At 36.0% G+C, this 26,035-nt stretch overlaps 3 protein-coding genes across 4 annotated transcripts; 2 read left to right on the top strand and 1 right to left on the bottom strand.

Annotated features, from left to right (window-relative positions):
* Positions 1-54: 54 nt before the first annotated feature.
* Positions 55-10,758, top strand: LOC123868376 (ubiquitin-conjugating enzyme E2 W). 2 transcript variants are annotated; one of them, XM_045910866.1, is made up of 6 exons: positions 55-143; positions 404-495; positions 4,232-4,334; positions 6,591-6,746; positions 7,483-7,558; positions 8,409-10,758. In XM_045910866.1, exons 1-6 carry the CDS (start codon positions 120-122, stop codon positions 8,420-8,422), a joined length of 465 nt encoding a protein of 154 aa, XP_045766822.1. In that variant the 5' UTR covers positions 55-119; the 3' UTR covers positions 8,423-10,758. The 2 variants fall into 2 exon arrangements, with proteins under 2 accessions (XP_045766822.1, XP_045766823.1); XM_045910867.1 differs by lacking the exon at positions 55-143 and adding an exon at positions 163-269.
* Positions 10,759-13,127: 2,369 nt separating this feature from the next.
* On the bottom strand, positions 13,128-16,460 carry LOC123868375 (putative inositol monophosphatase 3). The gene is made up of 3 exons (XM_045910865.1): positions 15,864-16,460; positions 14,978-15,126; positions 13,128-14,104 (listed from the first exon to the last, which is right to left on the bottom strand). The coding sequence occupies exons 1-3, from the start codon at positions 16,363-16,365 to the stop codon at positions 13,733-13,735; spliced, it is 1,023 nt and encodes a 340-aa protein (XP_045766821.1). The 5' UTR covers positions 16,366-16,460; the 3' UTR covers positions 13,128-13,732.
* Positions 16,461-19,333: 2,873 nt separating this feature from the next.
* LOC123868372 (serine palmitoyltransferase 1) lies at positions 19,334-25,560 on the top strand. Its single transcript, XM_045910862.1, has 6 exons — positions 19,334-19,511; positions 19,605-20,059; positions 21,268-21,535; positions 22,546-22,705; positions 23,858-23,981; positions 24,922-25,560. Exons 1-6 carry the CDS (start codon positions 19,485-19,487, stop codon positions 25,217-25,219), a joined length of 1,332 nt encoding a protein of 443 aa, XP_045766818.1. The 5' UTR covers positions 19,334-19,484; the 3' UTR covers positions 25,220-25,560.
* The last annotated feature ends 475 nt before the right edge of the window (positions 25,561-26,035 follow it).

Here is a 26,035-nt window from a genome sequence, read left to right as displayed (position 1 = left end):
GATTTTTTTTTCGAATTATTGTTTTAAAAAAATTCTTTAGTGTGGTTTCAAAAGGAAAATCGACTTCAGGGAAAAACAAGAAAATTAGAATGGTAACATTAAACGTCTAAATTTGTACAATGGCGGCTATGTCCCCGTCGGAGGTTAGTAAAGTTAATTTAAAAATATTACGATTCCCAGTCACTTCTACGAATTAATTCAATTTAAAATAGACTTAATACTTCCGCAATTATTGTCCTCAAACCCATGCCAGATCATCCAGTTTTAGTGTAAACAAAACCGAACTGTTATGACAGTTTTCTTATGAGATTTCATGTCAAGATTTCTATTGTTGTGTTAAAAATGGTTTGTATACGAAAAATCTTGAGAGGGTGCTGGTAAGTGTTTTATTTGTTTGTTGCAGCGACGTTTACAGAAAGAACTGATGTCGTTAATGAAAGAGCCTCCACCGGGTGTAACGGTAGACGGAGACCAGGCCAGCCAAAATCTGACACTGTAAGTGACCTTATTTTATTTATCTTTGGATCGGGTATTCTAGAAAAAAATGCTGAATAGATCAATTAACTTTGCTGCCCTTCCGTACTGTATGTAACCCTTGTAGGGAAATGTTTTGGCGCCTTGATTTAATGCAACATTATTATCAATTTTAAAAGTGTTATCATAACAATATTATTGCTCATGCCTCATATGAACTTACATGGTTTTTTTTATAATGGTTAACATTTCTAATTTATTTTTTCAACTTAGACCACAGACGCCAGTAACTATTTGTTGCGACAAGATAGCTTTGTTTATTGTTTAATATGTTTTAACAAATACTATGTTTTTTTTCTGAAACAATAAAAGGTGCATTAAGCCTATTTGTAATGTTGATATTGCAACAACAGTAAAAAAATTCATAGTATAAATTGTCTGACTGACATGAACATAAAGCCGTTTGATCTAGAAATTGATATTTTGCAGGTAGTTTTTCTCTACATATATTCACCCCTATTAAGAAAGTAACAGATATTCTACTTGAGCAAAGTCAGGCTGGTCAGCAAGGCTATTATTATACATTCAAATATGTCGGTCTGTCTGCTAGCTTTTCACAGCCTAACCATTTAAATTTGACTTTCAAAGTTAGCTTTCTTACATCCCGATGACAGAATACGGACACTGGACAGACTACATTTTGTCTCAAAAGTTAAATAGTTCCCACAGGATTTACAACCCTAAATTATCTTGGACAAAGTTGTGGACATCTTCTATTTGGTGCAGAGATAGCTTTGGCATTAGGTAATTTTTATACCAGAAATAATGTAATTGAAGGACAAACCAACTCACTTTTGCAATTATATTTGCAAATAGTGTAAAAAGTAAATACCAAGAAATCTCAGAAAATGATAACATTGCTTAGTTTGCACTTCGCACAAATATTGTGTTGCTTTACTGTCATCAAATATAATAATTTAAATGGATGGTACTTATTAAGGTATATTTTACAGACTGACTCAACAATATGTTGGATGTTTTCTAATAGTTTGATTTCATTATAATACCAAGTACCTATGCTTATTTATACTAATCCATACTAATATTATAAATGCGAAAGTGTGTCTGTCTGTCTGTCTGCTACCTTTTCACAGCCCAACAGTTTGATCGATTTTGATGAAATTCTGTACAGAGTTAGCTTATATCCCGGGGATGGACATAGGTTACTTTTTATCCCGGAAAATCAAAGAGTTCCCACGGGATCCCAAATACCCATCAGCTTAACCAATTTGCATGAAATTTGGAACCGAGGAAGCTTGCGTCCCTGCAATTGACATAGGCAACTTTTTATCCCGGAAAATCAAATAGTTCCCATGGGATCTTTAAAAATCGAAATCCACGCGGACGAAGTCGCAGGCATCCTCTAGTATAATATAATACTTATAATTCACTGGGTCCTTAAAGCATTTACAAAATTGCAAAACCAACAACGTCAAGGCATACTTTACATAATTTCAAATATGTTCAGATTATTTTGCTATAATTGTTTAGTTTTGCAAAAGAATAACATAATATCAAACATTGATTTGTGTTGTTTGAACATCGTTCATCTCGGAATTGAGTATGCCTACACAGCCTCTGGGTACTTTTAGTCTCACACAATAGGTCACTACAACTGCATGGAATAACGAACACAGGGGACTAAAAGTACCCTGTACAAAAAGTCCCCAAATAGCCCGAGGGCATCGATAGACTGGACTGCACAAAAGCACACGGAGCCTCGCAAAAAAATAGAACTGACATTCCAAGGCGGATTTTAGGCTGTGTTGAGTCCTTAATCCAATGTAAAGGGATGGGCCCGGTATTCCCTTCTTAAACTCCCTCTTTTTCTTAAAATTCAAGTAAATTACAATACAACGTAATCTCAGAATATGCCCTTCACTAAACTTCCGAGGAACAAATCATCGCACACTGTGTTGCGTGCAAATTGTGAGCGCACATTTTACCTAAGCTTCGGGGAGTTTTGTCCTCCTATGTACAGGCCCTAAAAGCTAGTTATTGAAATAACATGCAATAGCACACGCTATCGAAGAGAGCACTCTTAAGTGAGTACGTGACTTGATAAGAATGTTATCGCCCTTTTTAGGCTTCCGTACCCGAAGGGTGCCAATGGGACCCTATTACTGACCCTCCGCTGTCCGTCCGTCGGTCCGTCCGTCCATCTGTCGGCGGGCTGTATCTCATTAACCATATGTAGACTTATACTGAAATTTTTACAGAATGTGTAATTGCTACAACGATGAATACTGAAAAAATTCAAAACTGTCACCATGAAAATTAAAAAGTTTTATTTCTAGTACGATGGTACGGTACAATTCTTGTGCGAGTCCGACTCGCACTTAACCGATTTTTAGGGTTCCATACCTCAAAAGGAAAACGGAACCCTTATAGGATCACTTTGTTGTCTGTCTGTCTATCCGTTCGTCCGTCCGTCCAGCGTCGTGTCTGTCAAGAAACCTATAGGGTACACACAAGTCCTATAGGGTACAGATACAGGAATAAATCTGAAAACCGCGAATTTGTGGTTACATCATTAAAAAAAATGTGTTTCAAAGCAAGATAACTATACCAAGTGGAGTATCATATGAAAGAGCTTTACCTGTGCATTCTAAAACAGATTTTTATTTATTTTTATGTCATAGTTTTTGTTTTTGATTTATCGTGCAAAATGTTGGAAAAAATACCTGAGCACGGAACCCTCAGTGCGCGAGTCTGACTCGCACTTGGCCGGTTTTATTTGTATTGCGACAACTTCGATCGTCATCAGAATATTTGTCGTATGAATGATCATCGATTTATTAATAGCGCGCTGGTCTTTCACACTCCAATTGACATTGTTTGTGCTAATATTACCACTCTTGATTAAATATAACACGCCTCTGTTATATTTGGCTACTGAGTACGGACATAATATAATTGTTCCAATAAGCTAATCACATGTCACATAGTACGCGACGCACGCGCCAAACGCAACGCATTTTCGTTGCGTTGTAAATAAATTCATCAGGAGATGAGGAATTTGTTTACTAATGAGGTATGAGTTCACAACAGTTAGGGCGGTTTCGCACTCATTCGATCCGAGTCCGTGAAAATACATTCCGAAGTAGTCATAGAACTATTTGAATAGAATAGAGTAGAATATATTTTTATTCAAATAAACTTTTACAAGTGCTTTTGAATCGTCAAAATAATTTACCACTCGTTCGGAATGCCGTCCCTACCGAGAGGAACCAGCAAGAAACTCGGCGGTTGCTCATTTCAATTGTTCAATTTTATATGGTAGCTTACGCACTAGATCTGACTTCCGTCATCCGAGTTCTGTCCGTCATCCTTGAGAATATCTCGGATTTTTTTTTAAATCACGCAAGAATTCTTTGATTTTCTGGGACAAAAAGTAGCCTAGCCTAAGCCCGTGGCCAGGATTTTCATAACACCTAAATCCACATTTACAAAGTTTAAAATAGTAAAATAAATAAGGTAATAAGTAAAGTAAATAAATTAATAATAAATAATAATATGCCACTTTTTTTCGGAAAATTGAAGTGTTCCCATAGAAAAAATATAAACCTATAAAAAATATATAAATCCACGCGGATGACGTTATGGGCATCAGCCTGCAACGTCATCCGCGTGGATTTAGGTTTTACTAATCCTAGTTTAGATGTACTGTACAATGTTTATTTTTGTCTGTATACAGGTGGACAGTACACATGGAAGGAGTTCCTGGCACACTGTATGAGGGGGAAAAGTTCGTATTGCAGTTCAAATTCACTAATAAATACCCTTTCGACTCTCCAGAGGTAAGATCTAGGACCTTGGTAATCAATAAGATCTATAGAATGTACTTAGACTTTGTTCATGTACTCAGACTGGATCTGTCTCATTTTAAAGCCGATTGACTTTTTAGGCTGCAGTGCTGTGCGAGCCGAATTGCACTTTATTGCGTCCAAACTAGAGCCGCTATTTATTTTGACGTCTTGCGTACTCAGCCTTCTGTACCAGTAAGGTACTAATTAGTAGATTCATCGCACAATAGCCTAGAATAGCTGGCAACTTAATTACGGCAATCTAGGTAACCTACAATTGATACCTACTGCGTCGTGGACGAGACAAGAATCCTAAATCAATTGATAACATATACATACGGAATTCCAGACAGGCTCGACATAGCCTCTTGCATTGTATGCATTTTTTAATGAAGTCTCATTACAAACGGTATTCACTCAATTAGTACATTACTACAATTGCTAACGACCTAATGCTCGATTTACCTTATTTCAATCGTTTGACCATCTTCCTAGCATAATACTTACGTCCTATAAATATTATTGTAAATTGCACAATTGAAAAGAGCAACCGCCGAGTTTCTTGCTGGTTCTTCTCGGTAGGAACGGCATTCCGAACCAGTGGTAAATTATTTGACGATTCAAAAGCACTTGTAAAAGTTTATTTGAATAAAAATCTATTCTATTCTATTCTATTCTATTCTATTCTATGCGGTCTGAAAAGCCGTCAAAGCGAGCGTTTTTTTTCAATCAATCAATAATCATCATCATCAGCATGTGAACGTCCACTGCTGGACATAGGCCTTCCCTAAAGAGCGCCACCACACCCGGTCCTCAGCCTTCCTCATCCAGCTACTTCCCGCCAGCCGCTTAATATCATCGTTGCACGATGAGGGCGTCCCACACTACGCTTGCTTAAACGCGGTCTCCACTCCAGGACTTTCCGGCTCCAACGGCCATCGCCTCTACAACAAGCATGACCTGCCCACTGCCACTTCAACTTGCTAATAGTTTGGGCTATGTCAGTGACCTTGGTTCTCCTGCGGATCTCCTCATTTCGGATCTTATCCCTCAAAGAAACTCCTAACATAGCCCTCTCCATAGCTCGCTGAGCAACTTTGAATTTGTGGACAAGGCCGTTTGTCAGTGTCTACATTTCAACACCATATATGAGGATGGGAAGGACACACTGGTTAAAGACTTTTGTTTTCAATCAATAATGCTGTCAATCAATATTTTGCTAGAATATGGTACATGCATATTATTTACATGCATATTTTTTCTCTTGAAGATTAGGTAAAATCGCATATCCTGCCAAGCATGGGGTGCAAAATTTATTGAATCCAGTCCAGCATCTCATTTTTTGACGTTTGATTAAAAGTCACTGATTTGACTAGTAGTCATCGTCCCTATTCTCAGGCATGCAGGTTTCCTCATGAGTGATGTTTTCCTTGTAAAGCAAGTGATATTTAATTACTTAGAACGGACATAACTTCGAAAAGTTAGAGGTGCGTGCCACATCACTGCTTTTAAATACCAATTAAAGCGAAACTCGAAACTCACGTTTATAATAATGTGTTTACTGACATTTTCAATGCAGGTACATTAAATAAATGTTAGATTAATTTATAAAAGTAATTAATATTTATTCAGGTATGTATGTACTCAGTTTGTTTTCCTATGAATTTATTAAAATCAGGTTTTACTTTTAACCACCGTCACTGTTGACCGCGTGGAACGTAAAAACAGATGGACTCACCACAAAAACGTTAAATAAGTGCGTTTGTATGGATTAAACGGGTTTATTTAACGTTTTTTTAAACTGCGGCGCCCAAAGTTTTTGTTGTGAACGATGTTTTCTATAAAGGTTAGGTCACACGGCACCGCCAATCGCTGCGGTGCGCGGCGAAGCCAAATAGAGAAAGAGCCAGCGCGTGCCAGACCTTCGTTATTTTATATTGTTTTGGGATATAGGGGATAATGCGCAGAGAAACTTTCAGCTTTCATAAAATAACGAAAGTCTGGCACGCGATGGCTTTTAGTCCAAAATGTTTTGTTGTGAACGCCGCTTGCTATAAAGAATAGTTCACACGACACCGCCAATCGCTGCGATGCGCGGCGAAGCCAACGTTTTTGTTTTGAACGCTGTTTGCTATAAATAGTTCACACGACACCGCCAAACGCCGCGGTGCAAGGTACTTATCGAAGTATCATCAAGTTTTTTCATAAGTATTATTTTTAACATGGCATTATCATTTGCTTCTTTTTCAGGTGACGTTTATAGGCAATAACATCCCGATACACCCCCACGTGTACTCGAACGGGCACATCTGCCTCTCCATACTGACGGACGACTGGTCGCCCGCGCTCTCCGTGCAGTCCGTCTGCCTCTCCATAGTCTCTATGCTTAGTAGCTGTAAAGAAAAGGTGAGAGATACTCTATTATTATAATTTTTTTTAAACTCGCTTTCTTGTTGGTCTGTTTGTCTATTCGCTACAAATATTTCAACCGATTTAACACTAACTTTCTACTAAACTAACTAGAGACCTGAAACTTTAAATATAGTTCATAGAGTGAAAGAGAGAGAGAGACTTAAATAAACAGACTAAATAGCAGAAAATAATAGTTTATTTAAAAAAAATATAAATCACATTTTTAATACTAATTAAACAGTATAAAATAATTATAGCTATGAGAATACTTGTAAAATTTAAAACGAAAAACGTGGGGCTCATGCAATAATTATGAAATAAGTAGTATAGTGGGCTCTGTGGTTTATGAAACACAACAGTTCATATCATTAGCAGTGGAATAATTTGTGACTTTACCTATTGCATACGCCACAGGTTTTTGTTTTAAATCTTGTAAGTATTCTCATAGCTGTAATAATTTTATACTTTTTTGACCGTTCTAAAAACATGGTATTAAAAAAATTACTTAAACAACTGTCAGTGATTTTTGCATGTGAACAGTCTCATGTAATGGCACATACCAGCTTATCAATTCCGATTGCTGGAAACAAATTGAACTAAAAAAATTCTCTCTGCTCCGCGCGGTTGATTCTATCGTCTGAACTAGCCCTTAAAAATTTCATGCTATCTTTTAATCATGAGTCTTTCATTTATGCATAATAATTATAAAGTGTTTTTTCATATTTTTCAGAAACGGCCGCCAGATAATTCTTTTTATGTAAAAACGTGCAACAAAAATCCTAAGAAAACAAAATGGTGGTATCATGGTACGTATAATTTTTGATGACCATCACACTTCACACTAATATTATAAATGCGAAAGTTTGTATATGTGTGTGTGTGTGTGTGTGTGTGTGTGTGTGTTTGTGTATGTTTGTTACTCCTTCACGCAAAAACTACTGGACGGATTTGGCTGAAATTCGGAATGGAGATAGATATTATCCTGGATTAGCACATAGGCTACTTTTTATCCCGGAAAACCAAAGAGTTCCCACGGGATTTCGAAAAACCTAAATCCACGCGGACAAAGTCGCGGGCGTCAGCTAGTAGATAATAATTGACTGCAATGAATTCTATGATCTATCATAAGACTCATTAGGCACAGTCGACTATTCGCCCGTGCGTAATGGCTCTAAGCTTAACATTGACGTAGATATCTAATCCAAAAACAAGTACACAAAATGATAAAATCTAGATTACAAGCAGGTATGAGCTTTTATGAAAAATGATATTGATTACATTTATCAGCTTTATCACAGTTGAACGATCATACAGTTCAGAAATGTACATTGAAAATCGAATGTCGTATCGGTAATAATTAGTACATGTGATGCGATTCGAACTAAACTAAAGTTAGTGCTTAGTGTTAGCTAAGCTATTAGTAAGTTAAGTGTCTTCTAAGCGAATAAATATAATTACTTTAACGGTGAGGGAAAACATTGTGAGGAAACCTGCATGCCTGAGAGTTCGCCATAATATTCTCGAAGGTGTGTGAAGCCTGCCAATCTACACTTGGCAGGCTTCACACACCTTCCATCATAGCGGACTATGGGTCATAGTTTATGGCCAAACCTTGATGATTACTTATTTTTTACCTTTTTAAATTACTTGTTTCAGATGACTCCGTTTAACAAATCGCGGCTATATCGACAATGGACGATAAATCTAATTTGTGATAAGTGTTATATCGATACAGTATGTTAACATGTATATACGAGATGAGAGTGTTGGACCGCGGTATCGAAATTGTGTCGAACAAGTGATGTGCTAGTGGTGCCCTGCGGTGCGATTTTTAATCTGTATTTCCAATTTTATTTATAATCTGTGCTGGCTTCCCGGACCTCTGATTTGTTTTTTAGTCTGTGGACATTTAATTACGACTTTACAAGGGTTGTACAATAAAGGTAAGGAAATTGAAAATTCTAACCATTAATTTATTATAAATACTAGCTTGCGGCCGCGACTTCGTCCGCGTGGAAATTTCAAACCCCCTATTTTACCCATTATGGGTTGAATTTTCAAAAACCCTTTCTTAGCGGATGTCTATGTCATAAAAACTATCTGCATGCCAAACATCCCGATCCGTCCTGTAGTTTGAGCTGTGCGATGATAGATCAGTCAGTCAGTCAGCTTTTCCTTTACATATTTGGACAAGTAAGACTGCAAATTGCTAGGAAAAGTTCATCATAAAATGTCTGACAGTTACTAATAACAATTTCATTCAAATTCAGACGTTATTTTTTACAGTAAGGTACAATTTTAAATGCACGTGACAGTAACAAAACAAAAACATATCTAGTATGATGCATAAATTTTGAGAACGCAATCGCCATATTTGCTATAATATTATGTGTCAACTGTCATGCCAAAAATATGGTTTACACTTAGATTAAGGACTGAAATCATACTTTTGACATGACAGTTGTCACTTTGCATAAAAGGCAAGTGCGTTCTCAAAATGTATGCACTATGCAGTTAGTTTACTGAAAAAACATTTTGAGAAACTCCAATGGTCTAATCTTTAAAAACCTAAATCCACACGCGTGAAGTCACGGGGAAAACTACAAGTTGTAAATTGAGTACAAGTAATAAAGTTTGTAGGTCCGTTTTCCGGGGTTGAGGAATTAGGTATAAACAGAAAAGTGCAATATCAGACAGAGATGAACTGCTACAAATTTTGTGCTATCTATCTCACTTTTATAGGTTACTAACAAAATTATTGTGCAAGCCTTTGGATAGTCTGCTATATTACATTCTTGGCTATTGCTGTGAGCTATAATTAAGGTGATTTCAGACTGACATGAATCTCGCAAGATTATGAAACCGATCGTGGCAACAAATTATCAAACTGAATTTTTTATATAGCCAAAAAAAGCGCGGTTCTCGTGGTCAGTCTGAAAGCGCCCTAACAATTAGAGATTTATTCGTGTACTTTAAAAAGACCCTAGTAAATTATTTTTTTAAGTTTACTGTATTACTTTGATGCTATGTATTAATAAAAAAATTGTTCATATTAATTAACTTTTTTATTTTATTGTCAAACTTGGCTCCATTGTGGCTAAATTCTGTATCACAATCTCTTAACTAACATGACAGGTCTAATTGTATTGCTATCCCTTTCATAATGATTCCTGTTGAAAAGGATAACACTAGATTTAGACCTGTCAAATTAGTTTACAGATTTAGTATGACAGAATAAACCCATCTTATCTGATATGTATCCCTGTATTTGATGTGTACAGTGTGTCATGGATTTCAGCGTTACATATGTATATTGTGATATAATAAACAATGCAATAATCTGGGATGGAGTGTCAATTAATGTTGTAAAATGCTATACTATAGATGACGGATAAGTTCACACCAATGTGCGTATTTCTTGAAAGTTATGACGCGACATGTCATTGCTACAGGACTTGTTACTAACTGCTCAACCGCTTATACAGGGTGTAAATAAAGCCCTAGCAATTTAAACGAAAACAGGTGATTCTACTGATGATTACTGATAAGATACCACAAGAAAAACGCGAAAAATATAGTTAAGAATCCTGTATTTTGTAAAAAGTTCGCATTGTATTGCAAATAACTGATACTAGAGGTCAACGAACGTTGCGTAGATAAGTGCCGCTTTGTAGGTGGGGCATTAACCATAAGCTTTGCACGCTATACATTGCGGGTTTGAAAAATATGTACTAAATCACTGAAACTACAAGTATAAGACAAATTGTTAATAGTATTGGATAGTGTTTACTGTTTAGGTATTATAATAATAGCCCTAAGTTTTTCCTAGCGTTCTAATTACACCCTGTAGTTAAACAAGCAACCTGCCTCAATATAAGGAAAGAGTGCACAATGAGTGAACATATCCATACTGAGTTATTATTAAATGCGAAATATACAAAGAAATGCTTTTGAATCACGTCTAAACTAAATAAATTATTTAATAATAGAATAAACATTTCAATACTAATATGTGGCTACGTTATTTTAAAACAGTGATTCCACATTTTAAAATTTATGCCTATTATCTTTTCACAGTTAATCCGCTATCCCAGATAGGTATCTAAAGTTCGCGACAGGTCGACATGGCAATAGGAGTGGGGACGAGCCGCACAGTCCCCGCGCTAACCCTGTGCGGGATAGGGCGGGTGACGTACCCCGGCCGATTGTCATGTCGACCTTTCGCGAACTATATAATGAAAAACAAGGATTTAAACAAGTGTAAATTAAAAATTTATAACACCCCCGACGATCCAAAGTATTTGAGTTTTCCAAAACATCATTTTCAAATAAATAATTATGTATTTAGGCAATGTACATCTTGACAGCTTGACATTTGTCTATTGACATAATATTATGATCCTAACGGTTATCTAACCTTCTTTTCTACAAGAAAACTAGAAATGAGCTGATAACTCTTAAACGGCTGAACCAATTTTTTTAGATTATAGCTAAGAACTCTCTCGATCAAGCCACCTTTCAAACAAAAAAAACTAAATTAAAATCGGTTCATTCGTTTAGGCGCTACGATGCCACAGACAGATACACAGATACACAGATACACAGACACACAGATACACAGATACACACGTCAAACTTATAACACCCCTCTTTTTGGGTCGGGGGTTAAAAAATGTAAGCCGCGGGTAACAAATGCTTTGAATTGACAGCTCTAATAATAGTTATTTGTTCAACAAGATAGCAAAGTTCATTTTTGTTGCAAGTGCCTAGTTTGAACCCTAAGCGGGCGAAGGATTATAATATAATAGAATGACGAGCGTAGCAATTGATTCTAAGTTAGAATACTGAGCGTAGTGAGGGATTCAAAGGCACAAGAATCAAAAACTTTGCTATCGTGTGATACATACAACATTTCACTTCAATAGTTCGAAAAAGTCGCCTTTGCTGTCTAAAACCAGTGAGCAAAAGTCGTTTTTGCTCACTGGTTCTAGACAGCAAAGCAAAGGCACCCTTTTCGAGCTAGTTCGTTCGAGTTGAAAAAGTAATATTATTTTCAAAACTGTATAGAACCGTAAATAAGTGCTGTTAAATAAATAAAATAACAAGTAATACAAATATAATTTAATACAATACAACCTATAAATTACAACAACTTTAGTTCACATAAAACTAGTTTGAACATAAATGAACATACATACAAGTCAGTAAGTATAATATTTACAATTTCTTTCCAATAATAATAATTAATTAATGTGGCTAATTCTGTTGTACACAATCTCTTAGCTAAACTAAAATGACATTCCTATGTCTTTCTTATTGCTCTCTGCGAAAAAGGATAGCACTACATTTAGACCTGTCAATTTAATTCAGAGATTATGTTTAACAGACACATTATTTATTATATACAAATAATAAATAAATAATTTAAGATGGAAAAGATGAGATCTTAGCCAATAGTCATATCATAAACATTTCTATTTTTACACAAACTCCTCTTTCTCCTAGGTATTATGTTTTCACACAGAATTCTTTCAAACACAGATTGTCGCCGTACATAATATGACTTATACCTTTTACCTTTACCTTTTTTAGGGTTCCATACCTCAAAAGGAAAAACGGAACCCTTATAGGATCACTCTGTTGTCTGTCTGTCTGTCCGTCGTATCTGTCATGAAACCTATAGGATACTTCCCGTTAACCTAGAATCAGGCAGGTAGGTAGGTAGGTAGGTAGGTCTTATAGCACAAGTACAGGAATAAACCTGAAAATCCCTAATTTGTGGTTACATCATTTAAAAAATAAGATAACTATACCAAGTGGGATATCATATGAAAGGGCTTTCTTTACCTGTACATCCTAAAACAGATTTTTATTTACTTTTATGTATAATAGTTTTTGATTTATCGTGCAAAATGTTGGAAAAAATACCCCAGTATGGAACCCTCAGTGCGCGAGTCTGACTGGCACTTGGCCGGTCTTTTTTATATCTTTTGAGGTACGGGGAACCCTAAAAAAATTGCAGACTGCAACACAGTTTTGCTTACAACTTGATGTCCAGTGTGATACTAATTTTGACAGCTTCATAAAACACGATTTTTGTTTGGAATAGCCCCTCTATCTACAGGTACTAGTATAGTTCAATGCCATTTCTATAAGCTTAATCGGAATTCTGTGCTTTTTACAATATTAATAAATAATAATATACAGAAAAGGACAAGTATTGATCTTATAAGTTTAGTTCTAATTTGTTTTCTATTCTATAAAATAAAATATTGTATATTACACTAATCAGCATTAGTATATAACCAGAAACCTCATAGTAAATTAAAAGATCAAAATATTTACAATTCTTTCAAGAATGAAATTAGTGTCTAATTATTCTACATAATAATATAATTTAATAATTAATTTTATATTCAAAATATAATAATCTGTATACAATATTCCGTATATCTACAAAACAAATGTTTTAGACAGTAAAAGTAAAAATTTAATATAACATCTGATGCATATTATGACCTCATCAATTAGAAATTCTAGTTACATAAAACTAAAATGGTTACATAACCCCATACATCCATTTACAATTTAAACTAGGAAAGACTAGTTTGGACTGAAAGCCATTGTTATAACAGCTAGCTAGAAACTAGAAATTTATTCAGTCATGTTTTTTATCCAATTAACTAATTTGTCAACTGACTGACTGATCGATTAACTAGCTGACTCACTGATTATTTTTAAATGGATGATGATAGAAGACTCGCTCAATTTTTCCTTCATTCAGCTTCACCCACTCGACATGCGATTCACTATGGGCGCCCTACTGTTTTTTACAAAATCACTAGGGGTAGGACAGACAAGAGTTGAAAAGATAGAATTTCTTTCTGGACTGCCAAATAAACACAAAGGCTTTCAGTCTGCGCTAGTTTTTATTAGTTTAAACTGAAAACTAATTTTAACTGTGACAAAACAATACATTATTACGAAGTAGCTACGTCATTTGGCAACTTACTCAAATAATACTCGTGGTCATACCTCGTTACAAGAATACCATCCGTTATTTTAACAGCACTGTTTGCAGAATAATCAATGTCCTTACCCTTCAAAGTTGTCATTTTACCGTTAACCGCTTTAATTATTGCATTGCCAGCACATAAATCCCACTTTTTGATCGCCGTTGCATGTAGATAAACATCAAATTCTCCGTTAACTACACCCATGACCTTGTCTCCTGCACCAGCTGCCGGGGTAACCGTGGTTTTGATACCGAAGGCTGCTTTGGCTATGTCAGAAACTTTTCCTGGGTGAGAACGGGACACAACTACTCTGGGATGCTCTTTGTTTTCCTCCATCTGAAAACGTAAATAAAAAAATCGGTCAAGTATTAGTTGGACTGGCACACAAAACAACACTTAAAATTTTTTGGAACACAGATTTTGGATTTTTCCGTTTACTTGTACTATAAAGGTCCCATTCCACCAGTGTGCGGCACTGTACACAGTGTGTGTGGCAGTTAGAGTTCTGCACAAAATGTTTGTGAACAAATGTGCTGAACACAATAGGGTATTTTACTCTAATTTTTTTATTACTTTGTTATAAACTAGAATAAAAATAATGACGTAAACTGAAAAAACTAATTAAATCGATCAAATAACATAAAAGTTATAAGCATTTAAATATTTCAGATTAGACAGAGATAGCGATAATAGCATTATGACGTCCCTCTGTGCTAATGCCATAGTAGCTTCGTGCGGTTTCATACAAATTTTCGTTTTGCGAGAAAGGGATAGAAGACCCTCCCATTCCAAAATTAAAATGCCTGTAACTTTGTAAATCTTTGTTGGATTTTAATATTTTTTTCAGCGTACATCATTATTTTTATCCTAGTTTATAATAAAATAATAATATTTATCAAATTCAAAAGTAGTAAAATACCCAATTATGGTGGAATCCCGCTTTAGACATGGCTACCTACCTTTCATGACTTTAGGTATGGGAAGTACCCTATAGGTTTTGTTGATTGTCTTGACAGGCAACAGACAGACAACAAAGTGATTCTATAAGGGTTTCTTTTTCTTTTTGAAGGACGGACCTCTAAAAATTGTCATATACCAATCAGCTTAGCCAGTTTCCATCTCAGCTCTGTTCTGTTGTCGATAATAAATTGTCAATAACATTCTGAACTACCTACTAGGATAAGATAGACGAGTATAATATCCACTTACATGTTGTATATTAGGTATGTTGGTGGAAGTCTTCTTGGTCTCCCAACCCCAGTAGGTGCGAGTTGTGAACGGGTAGTGTATCACACCAACTATTGGCACTCCATTGATTGCCACACACACCATAGTTGTTACATACTTGTACAGACCCTCTGGAAAAAACATAATATAAAAACTAGATGGACTTATGTTTTTAAAAAATTCCTGGTTTTCCAAGATAAAAAGTGGACAATCTCTGGGATGCAAATTATCTCTAACAACTTAATCGAAATTGGTTAAGCGAAAGGGCAGTGAAAAGATAGGACTTTTGTAATTTTGTAAAAGTACTAATATTCTACTTCACACTAATATTATGAAGGCGAAAGTTTGTGTGTATGTGTGTGTATGTTTGTTACTCCTTCACGCAAAAACTACTGGATGGATTTGGCTGAAATTTGGAATGGAGAGATATAATGCCCTGAATTAGCACATAGGCTACTTTTTATCCCGGAAAATCACAGAGTTCCCACGGGATTTCGAAAAACCTAAATCTACGCGGGCGAAGTCGCGGGCATCAGCTAGTTATGGATAAAACTAAAATAGTAGAGATAATAAAAGCTTTTTAGCTTTTACATAAAAACCAAGAAGAGATAGTAAAAGCTTTTTAGCTTTTACATAAAAACCAAGAAGTATGGGGTCAAAGACTTTTTTACTGTACGAGGGTACAGTAAAAAATGCTTCAATTGAATTCAGGTCAAATATAAATAATTAATTCATGTATTAAGGAATCAAATCTAGGTTTTGGTCAAAATTAATTTTATTCTAAGAACTTTCTAAAACAACAAATATGTAAGTATGTCACCACTGTGTAGTAAGAATCATTAAAAAAATTGATATCCTGCCAAATTACCTGTATATTCTTGCGTAGCGTCCAAAGGATCTATCCATATAGTCACATCTTTGATAAAAACATGTTCATCATTTAAATGGTCTATTATCCTATGTTCTTTGGGTGTTGAGTCTATATCTATCTTGCCCTGGTTCTGGCAATTCGGGTCATCTTTCGAATGCTCTTCCGAAATTATATTTAACTTAGGAAACGTGTTTTTTAGACTAAAATACATCGTGCAGTGAGAAGCATAGTCTGCGTCTGTTACAGGATCGTTAGCCCCTTCCAGCGTCTTTCCCTTAATTTTTATATTCAAGTCATGGTTCTTACCCTCAGCAACCTTCTTACCACCCTGCTCGGCCGCATAAATAGCAGCTTTTAGCAACGATTTTATGTTTACCAAATCCGTTTTGTCAGCGGGATACCCCGCACTTCCCGATCGCCAATAAACTATGAGGAACAGAATGAAAATTAACGTGAAACAAGCGAATTTGTTTAGTCTTAACGTACCACCGAAATTCATTGTAAATTTATGTCACAATTTTGGTATTTTGTTGATGTGGAAAGTAATAATTCATTTCAAATTCGAAACGCGATCTTGAATTATTTATTGATACTTGTACTCAGTGTTGCCAGTGGCAGATAGTCAATTGTAACACGAGACATCTCAAAATGTAACATTTTCACGAGAAAAGTAACATTTCCTTATTTTTCGTGGAAAATAAAAGTAATAAGGTACACAGGTTAATATGGCACTTTATTATACAAAAATTTAAACAGTTTTCTTGTCCCATTAGTTAAGCTTAAAAAGAATCGTAATAACTAATAATTGTTGATTGAATAAATTGACTGCTGATCCTGAAAAAGAAAAACAAATCAATATGTAAAATAATAATATACCAATGGATTTAGAAATGTCTTTGAATAGCTATAACTTATTTTGTTAATCAATTTATAATACAAGTGTAAATTAAAAATTTATATCACCCCAACAAGTGAAGGTAGGTTAACTAGAAAAGAGCTGATAACTTTCAAACGGCTGAACCGATTTTCTTTGATTATAGCTAAGAACACTCTCCATCAAGCCACCTTGCAAACAAAAAAACTAAATTAAAATCGGTTCATTAGTTTGAGAGCTACGATGCCATACACAGATACACACGTCAAACTTATAACACCCCTCTTTTTGGATCGGGGGTTAAAAAGATTAAAATCGTCTTATATCGGGCGATCTGGCAACACAGGACTGTTTGAGTTTGAGAGGCTACGCACTAGGTGGACTTTGTCTGTGTAGCGTTTGATGGCGCGCGTGTGGTGCCTTTTTGGAGCGTTTTTTTTTTTTTTGTTAAAAGTGGCTGGTTTTTGTGTTTCACTGGCGTTTTCGTGCTAGAACCATGCTGGAACTAACTGGGAAGCGCTCTAAAGGGGTGCCGTGCGTATGTCGGCGAGCGCCGGCACAGACGATGTCCTTACTTATATAGTTTCCCTAACTTAAAAATATCTTCAAACTTGACATTGGCTAATCTTTGTAAAGCCAGACGAGAGACTAAAAAAAAACGCACGAGGTAGGTACGCAGTGAAGAAAATTACGCGGGAATTTCAAATTCGTTTTGTTAACTGAACAATACTAGGTAGGTACCTAACTACTTACCTTGGTCTCAGCAAAGAGATCGATAGATTCGATAGCAAAACTCAAATTTTAGGTTACGCCGGCCGGTATCTACTCAGCTCGCTCTCATTCCTGTAAAGAAAACCGAAGTTACCTACAACAATAACTAAGTAGTAAATAGCTAAATGAACTTCTGGAAACTAATGTGACTTAATAATAAGATGACAGTCAATACAAAAACGAACTGCTTTCAGTTGCAAATCCTATGACTTTGTTTTTGCATTCCTGATTCCCTAATTAGTTAACTACTTACTTATTTACTTAAAACTACATTGTATACAACATTTACTTACCAAGCAAGTAGTGTTAGCAACACATATACACAGTCGATAAGGATAACGAACAAACCAATCACTTTCGAATTTTGACGAAATAAAGATACAATTTTTTTTTGTACTTAGATACCTAACTACCTACAATATCACTACCACGCAACGAATAACTTTTTTTTTTTTCTCTCGACTGGCTTTATACTGATTAGCCAATGTCAAGTTTGTAGTTATTTACAAGTTAGAAAAACTATATGTATAAGAATGGACTTCGTCTGTACCGGCGCCCGCCAACATACACGCGGCGCCCCTTTAGAGTGCTTCCCAGTCAGTTCCTTGGTCAGTTTCACCACCAATAAACACTAGCAGAACACAAAAACCGGCCACTTCTAACAAAAAAACACTCCAAAAAGTCACAATACGCGCGCCAGCAAACGCCACCACAGACGAAGTCCACGAATAACTTTATTAGCCAAAACTTGGCCAAAACAAAGTTGAGTCACAGAGAAAAACAAACAAAACACTTTTTTAATCACAGAGTAATTACAAAACAAAGTGAACTTAGACCAATAACTTAGAGAAAGTGAAATAAACTAACAAATGGGCCAATTACGACAAACGAAAACTGTTTTGGATGCGTTCCGTTTCACGATTATTTTTGGTTTGCTGGGAAAAATTTGAATATTTTTATGAAGTCCTAAAAGTAACGTAAAGTAACATTTTGAGTCGTGTAACATGGAGGAAACATGAGGGGGTCAAAAGTAACGTAAAATGTTACAAAAGTAACATTCTGGCAACGCTGCTTGTACTTGATAGCTTGAAAATGAAACGTCACTCGTCTGTCAGTCGGGCACAGATTAGGTATTAGTTACATATTACGTCAGTCACACTCACAAATATACGTCCCAGACGAGAAGAAAAAAAAATATATACGTCCGGACTTCGTCTGTGTTGGTGTTAGCTGGCGGGCGTGCTCTGCCTTTTTGGAGTGTTTTTTTTTTGTTAAAACTGACTGGAAAGTGCTCTAAGGGGGTGCTGTGCGTATGTCGACGAGTGCCGGCACAGACGGGGTCTATACGTCTTGTATATTTTAACTAACTTGTTACAAAATAACTACAAACTTGACATTGGCTAATCTTTGTAAAGCCAGAAGAGAGAGAAAAAAAAGACATACGTCCATGTCACAACTGCACAACCATTTTTTTTTTTTCTTCAAATCTGGCTTTACTCTGATTAGCCAATGTCAAGTTTGTAATATTTTCAAGTTATTGAATTTATACAAGTATGGACTCCGTCTGCGCCAGCGCCCGCCGACATACGCGCGGCGCCCCTTTAGAGCGCTTCCCAGTCAGTTCCACCACCAAAAAACACCAACTAACACAAAAACCAGCCACTCTTAACAAAAAAAACACTCCAAATAAGCACAGCACGCGCGCCAGCAAACGCCATCACAGACGAAGTCCAGCTTAGTTTTCATTTTCCTTTTTTCTCTGCACAACCATGTGCACAACGCAACGCCTTGACATTAGTTTGACATGAACGTCAAAGTCAAGTCAAAGATGAAATATTTTGTTTGTGACGTTAGTGTTTGATTAATTTCAATAAATTTTTGATTATATCGGCGAGAGCCGAGAAACTAGAATTTTAATAATTACTTGTTAGTCGTTATTGAATGTGTGAGGACGTTAATTCAAATTCACAAAAATGATTTTCATGGATATCTATGATACCGTAAGTAAAATTAACCTTTCTTTAAATATAGGTTATGTTTCGGCAAGTTTTACTCAACTTTTTAAAATCTATTGATCTATGTACATATTTCAGGCTAGTTGGTGGACAATAGTTATCGCTGCCCAAGTCGTTATCGGCTCAGTATATTTTTTATGGTTGAGAAAATCGAAGAAACCTGAAGACCGATTGACTAAGAGAAAATTGCTTGAATGGAAGCCCTTACCGTTAGTTGAAGATGATTTGATGGTCCCAGAGCCTCCTTTGATGGGGAAAATTGATGAGAATGTTCTAAATGTGGGTGCTACTAGCTTTCTTTGCCTAGATAGGGAGGCCACAATCATGGAACGGGCTATACAATCTTTGCATAAGTATGGAGTTGGTTCATGTGGTCCTCGAGGGTTCTATGGTACCATAGATGTGCATTTGGAGCTGGAAGAGAGGCTGGCAAAATTCTTACAGGTGGAAGAAACCTGTGTATACTCATATGGGTTCTCAACAGTAGCCAGTGCCATTCCCGCATATGCTAAGAAAGGGGATATCATTTTTGCGTAAGTATTATTTAAATACATATATATAAAAAAGTCCTGGCTCTTACTGACTCATTCGTCTACACTTAATCAATACTCTTGAAATTAGAGAGCTGAAATTTTCCACAGAAGTTCCTTCTGTAATTCAGATATTTAATGAGACAAGAGTTATTGAAACTCCCATGGAAGTAAAGCCATGAAAAATCAAAATATGTTTTATCAAAATTGTTTACTAATTAATTACGTAAACTATTATTGTTCATTTGATTTTGAAAAAACTTGGACTTATTAGCTATCTAATAAAGTGAATGGAATAATATATTATTTATATGTATTATATTGCCAGACTGTCATCATCATTACATTACAGATTTTCATCTAAAAGTTATATTTTATTAGTTACAGTTATAAGTTTCAAAGTAAAACAAATTGGAATGGACATATAATTAATTCTTGTTTAAAAAACTGGAAATGTATTTTTATTGAACAAGTGTGATTCTGACAAAAATCTATACATAGGTTTTAACTCAAGTTCTAATTGTTTTGAAAAACCCAAAATTATTATGAATAATGTTGTGATTTTCCTTGCAAAACAGGAAACTTCATAAAGAAGAATAGAGGATAAAAGGTTTATTTATGTCTCTGTGGTTATTCCATAATAAATAATAATTATTATAATTAGATTTTTTACCTCATAAAATAGAATATGTTTAGAATAGAATAAGTAAAAAGACAAGTGATTTTGAATTGTAGAATTGTAGAAACCGATTACAAGTATGAGTTTAATTAATATACCCTACCAAGTCAGCTTAAATAATAACCATTTTTAGGGTTCCGTACCCCAAAAAGAAAAACGGAACCCTTATAGGACCTGTCCGTCCGTCCGTTGTGTCTGTCAAGAAACCTATAGGGTACTTCCCATTGACCTAGAATCATGAAATTTGGCAGGTCTTATAGCACAAGTACAGGAATAAATCTGAAAACCCCGAATTTATGGTTACATCATTTAAACAAAATTAAAATGTGTTTTAATTTTCAAAGTAAGATAACTAAACCAAGTGGGGTATCATATGAAAGGGCTTTATCTGTACATCCTAAAACAGATTTCTATTTATTTTTATGCATAATAGTTTTTGATTTATCATGCAAAATGTTGGAAAAAATACCAGAGTACGGAACCCACAGTGCGTGAGTGCAGTGCGTGCAATCATGGCTTTTTTACTCAACAGGGATGAAAAAGTATGGTTCGCCATACAAAAAGGCATAGACGCCTCACGGAGTACAGTCAGATACTTCAAACATAACGACATGAAAGACCTGGAGCGGCAGTTGGAACAAGCGGCCGAGAAGAAAGAGCTTAACCCGAAAAGAAGAGCCTTTTTGATTGCGGAGGCTATTTACTACAATACTGGTAAAATGTGCCCTTTGAGAAAATTGGTGGAGTTAGCACGAAGGTACAAGTTGAGGATTATTTTGGACGAAAGCTTAACTATTGGGGTGAGTTGGTTTGATTCCTTCTATTCATTATACTTAGAAAGATTACATAGTTATAATTTTTTTTTAAAGAATATTAGCCATTTTAATCATGACTAACATTCCCCTTTCCCCTCCAACTAAGCGCAAAGCTTGTGCTAGGAGTGGGTACGACAATAGTGCAACGGCTGGAGTTTGAACCGCCGACCTTTCGGAATTCAGTCCACTCTTATAACCGTTGAGCTATTGAGGCTTAAGTATGTAAGTTTGTAAAAAAATATTTCAGTCACAGAATCTTGAAAAAAAAAAATGAAACAATGAACAATTCCAAGGTAGGAATGTATTTGGAGTAAATAGGGCAAGATTTCTGTACATATTGACTTGCTAGTGGTAATTAAATGTTAATAGTAGTACATTCCGTAATTTCAAATGTGGTAAATGATTCATATCGGACTACACAATTTTGCTTTAGGTAAATTCATTTTTACTTTAGGGTCCTGTACCACAAAAGAAAAAAAGGAACCCTTATAGGATCACTTTATTGTCTGTCCGTCTGTCCGTCCGTCGTGTCTGTCAAGAAAACCTATATGGTACTTCCTGTTGACGTAGAATCATGAAAGGCAGGTAGGTAGGTCTTATAGCACAAATAAAGGAAAAAATCTGAAAAACGTGAATTTGTGCGTTCATCACAAAAGGGTTCCTTTTAATGTACGGAACCCTAAAAAGAGTGATTCGGGGATGGGTTGATCATGATGATGATAATGTCTAACTAAGGTAATGACTTCGTCTGTGTTGGTGTTAGCTGGCGGGCGTGCTCTGCCTTTTTGGAGTGTTTTTTTTTTGTTAAAACTGACTGGAAAGCGCTCTAAGGGGGTGCCGTGCGGGTGTCGGCGAGCGCCGGCGCAGACGGGGTCCATACTTGTATAGTTTAACTAACTTGTTACAAATAACTACAAACATGACACTGGCTAATCTTTGTAAAGCCAGACGAGAGAGCAGAAAAAATTTATTGAGGTAATGAAAACTTTTTGTAGGTGATTGGTAAGCACGGGCGAGGCCTGACTGAACACCTGAACGTTCCTCGCGACGAGATCGACCTGATCGTAGGCTCGCTGGAACACTCCTTCGCGACCATCGGAGGCTTCTGCGCCGGCACGCACTTCATTGTGGAACACCAACGGCTTTCCGGATTAGGTAAGGAGTTTATTTTGTTTTGATTATCTTTTTCTTTTCCCCTTCCACTTTCTCTCTACCTCACTCTCTCTCTATCTCTTTCCTTGTTTGTATCCACATTGCTGAATGTTGTGATGCCTTTTTAGGGGTTTATATCACTAGATAAAAAAGGAACTCTTATAGGATAATTTCGTTTTCTGTCTGTGTGTCTGTCTGTTGTGTCTGTTAAGACCCGTAAAAGGAAGCAATCCTATAGGGTACTTCCCGTTGACCTTGAATCATGAAAGACAGCTAGCCATTCTCATAGCAAAAGTAAAGGGAAAAATTCGAAAACTGTGGTTACATTGCAAAAAAATTAATAAGTGTTATTTGTTGTACGATGGTACGGAACCCTTCGTCAGCGAGTCTGACTCTCACTTGACCGGTTCTTTTGTATACTGCGGTTTCAACAAACGATAAAAATATCTTACGAATTAACCTTGTTTTCCTTCTTATGTTAAAGTGTTGATTTCCCTAAGACTGGGGAAACTACGTTGACGTCATAATACGTTTTGGGATTGACGTGTTCAAGCTGATCTAATGGGAAATCTTATAAAGGGCCAGGTTCACCTGGCGGTAAGTGATGATACAGTCTAAGATGAAGCAGGCTAACCTGGAAGGGGTAACGGCGCAAAACCGAGACGTGTGGAAGACCCTGACGAGACATATGTCCAGCTGTTGACGTCTATCGGTTGATGACGGTGATGATGATGAATTCATATAAAAACAGTTGCCCTAATTGGGTCTTCCATGTTTTAAGTACACCAATTTCAACTGTATGTCTAAATACATAAAGCCGATTTTAAATCTGTTATGGCTGAGGTCAGGTTCAGTAGGTAGGTATAGTTCGCGACAGGTCTTGATGGCAATCGGGGTATGAGGTTGGGGGACGCCCCGCACACCCGCACGTCACCCGCGCTATCCCCCACCGGGTAAGCGCGGGGGCTGTGCGAGGCGTCCCCTCCCCACTCCCCACCTGGATTGCCATGTTGACCTGTCGCAAACTATAGATTGTAAACCTAAGGTTAGGTGACATTTAGGTAGTGAAAATAGTCTCCTCCACTCCACTGTTAGAGTGGACCCTATTCTTTGATTTGTTGATCAAAATCATTATTTATATATCAATACTTTCAGGGTATTGCTTCAGCGCGTCTCTACCTCCCATGCTGACCGAAGCAGCCATTGCAGCGCTGGATATCATAGAGGAAAAGCCCTCCATCATCAGCGAGCTAGATGAAAACTCCATTAAATTGAACAGGTGACACCTATCTATACTAATAAATAAAATTGGAGTGTCTGTCTGTAATTTCGAAATAACTACCGCATATTAAGATCATATGGTTATTTGAACGATACTATAACTGAATCACACGTTTTTAAATTTTTTGTCTGTCTGTCTGTTTGTCTGTCTGTCTGTCTGTCTGTCTGTTTGAAAAGGCTAATCTTGGGAACGGCTGAACCGATTTTGACGGGATTTTCACAGACAAGTAGAGAATTGACCAGGGAGTAACATAGGCTACTTTTTTAACCGACTTTCAAAAAGGGAGTTGTGTTTTTCTACCTATGTACACCGAAATCTCCGAGATTTCTGAACCGATTTGCGTCATTTCTTTTTTAATCGATAGAGGAACTTTGCGACATTGTTTCATAAAAAATTTGGAGTCCAACTCCTCAATCCTGATGCTGCAGGGGATCTGATCGATCCACGCGGGCGAAGCTGCGGCCATCAGCTAGTCTCTTAATAAACTTGCTCAAAACTCCATTCTTTTCCTCACAAACCCATTTTTTTAAATGTACAGCTCTGGCTTCTAGTCTTTTTAATCAATAAAGTAAAACCGTCAAGTGCTAGTCGGATGGGCACACGAAGGGTTCCATACCGTCGTACAAGGTATAACACTATGTACTTTTTAATTTGCATGGTGGCCCCTTGAAATTTCTATTATTTAATAGCGACAAAAGTATAAAATACACACTGAAAATTTCAACTCTACCTATTACGGTTCATGAGATAAAGCCCGCTGATAGACTAATAGACGGATGAAAAAGAGGCTTAGTAATTTCGGGTACAGAACCCTAACCAGTCCATCATACATACAAAGACTAAAAGACAATGATAGATGGAGCAAAAAACATGCTCAAAGTGAAGAGAAATAAATATAAGTTCTTTTTAATGTAAAATCCATTTTTCTTTATTTCAGGGCCCTTACAAACTTGAAGAACTACACATTCAGTGGAGATGAGCTGTCGCCTGTGAAACATGTCTACCTCAACAACTCAAGCCTACCATACGAAGCCAAAGAGTCGTATCTCAGAAATATTACTAAATATTGCCTGGACAAAGGCGTCGCCATGACAGTTGCAGCTTATATAAAGGACGCTGAAGTTAACTGTCCAGAACCTTCTATAAGATTGGCGTCGAGTAGAAAACTTAATGATTCTATTATAACGCAGATTTGCGATTTATTGGAGGAGGCGTACATGAATTGTAGGCCTTAAATAGTAAGGCTGAATAAGAAGTATTGACCTAAGAATTTTTTTTTTTTTTGGCAAAGATTGAATATCTGTTCAGCCTTAACAGTCAAAGTTTTATTTATTTTTGTATTTTTTAATAAAGAGCACAAATGTCACAATTGCACTAATTATTATTATTATTATTTTGAGAACATTCCAATTCCATACTTATTTATATTACATAGACATAATTTAGCCAAAGAAATGTATTTAAATACCTACTTACTGTATATAAGAACCTATTATAATAAGAAAAAGTATAATGTACCAGTGAAATAAAACTGAATAAGTATTGTATTAATTTATTTAACAAGGCACAAATAAAATTTGTCACAAATCAAAAAATATTAGTTAATTCATAATCCAAATCATAATTATGGTTTGGTACCTATAATATTATAGTCTAGCTAGTGCATCAATATTTTTATTTTTATAATATTATTTTATGTTGTATTGTCTATTATATTTCTGTAAACTAAATTGTAATCAAATATTTTTTAATCTACTACTTAAGTAAAATCAGAAGTTGAGTTTCACATAATTATAATTGCAGTTATCTAAATGTAAAACTTAATAAATTATTGATTTATTTTAATCACTTACCTAATATTGCGTTTTATTTCCAAAATCTTACTTTATTACTATATTAACTATTACAATCGTTCATGAATCATGACTATAACATTTAAACACAGTTTACTTACTCACTACAATTATAACTAGCAACCCGCCCCGGCTATGCATGGGTAGCTCATTACATACAATTTTATCATAGGGATCTCTAATTTTTTGAAAATAAAT

Source organism: Maniola jurtina, chromosome 9 (genome assembly GCF_905333055.1).
Source record: "Maniola jurtina chromosome 9, ilManJurt1.1, whole genome shotgun sequence".
NCBI lineage: Eukaryota > Metazoa > Arthropoda > Insecta > Lepidoptera > Nymphalidae > Maniola > Maniola jurtina.
Note: the sequence above shows the minus strand (reverse complement) of the source record. Positions and strands in the feature narration are given on the sequence as shown.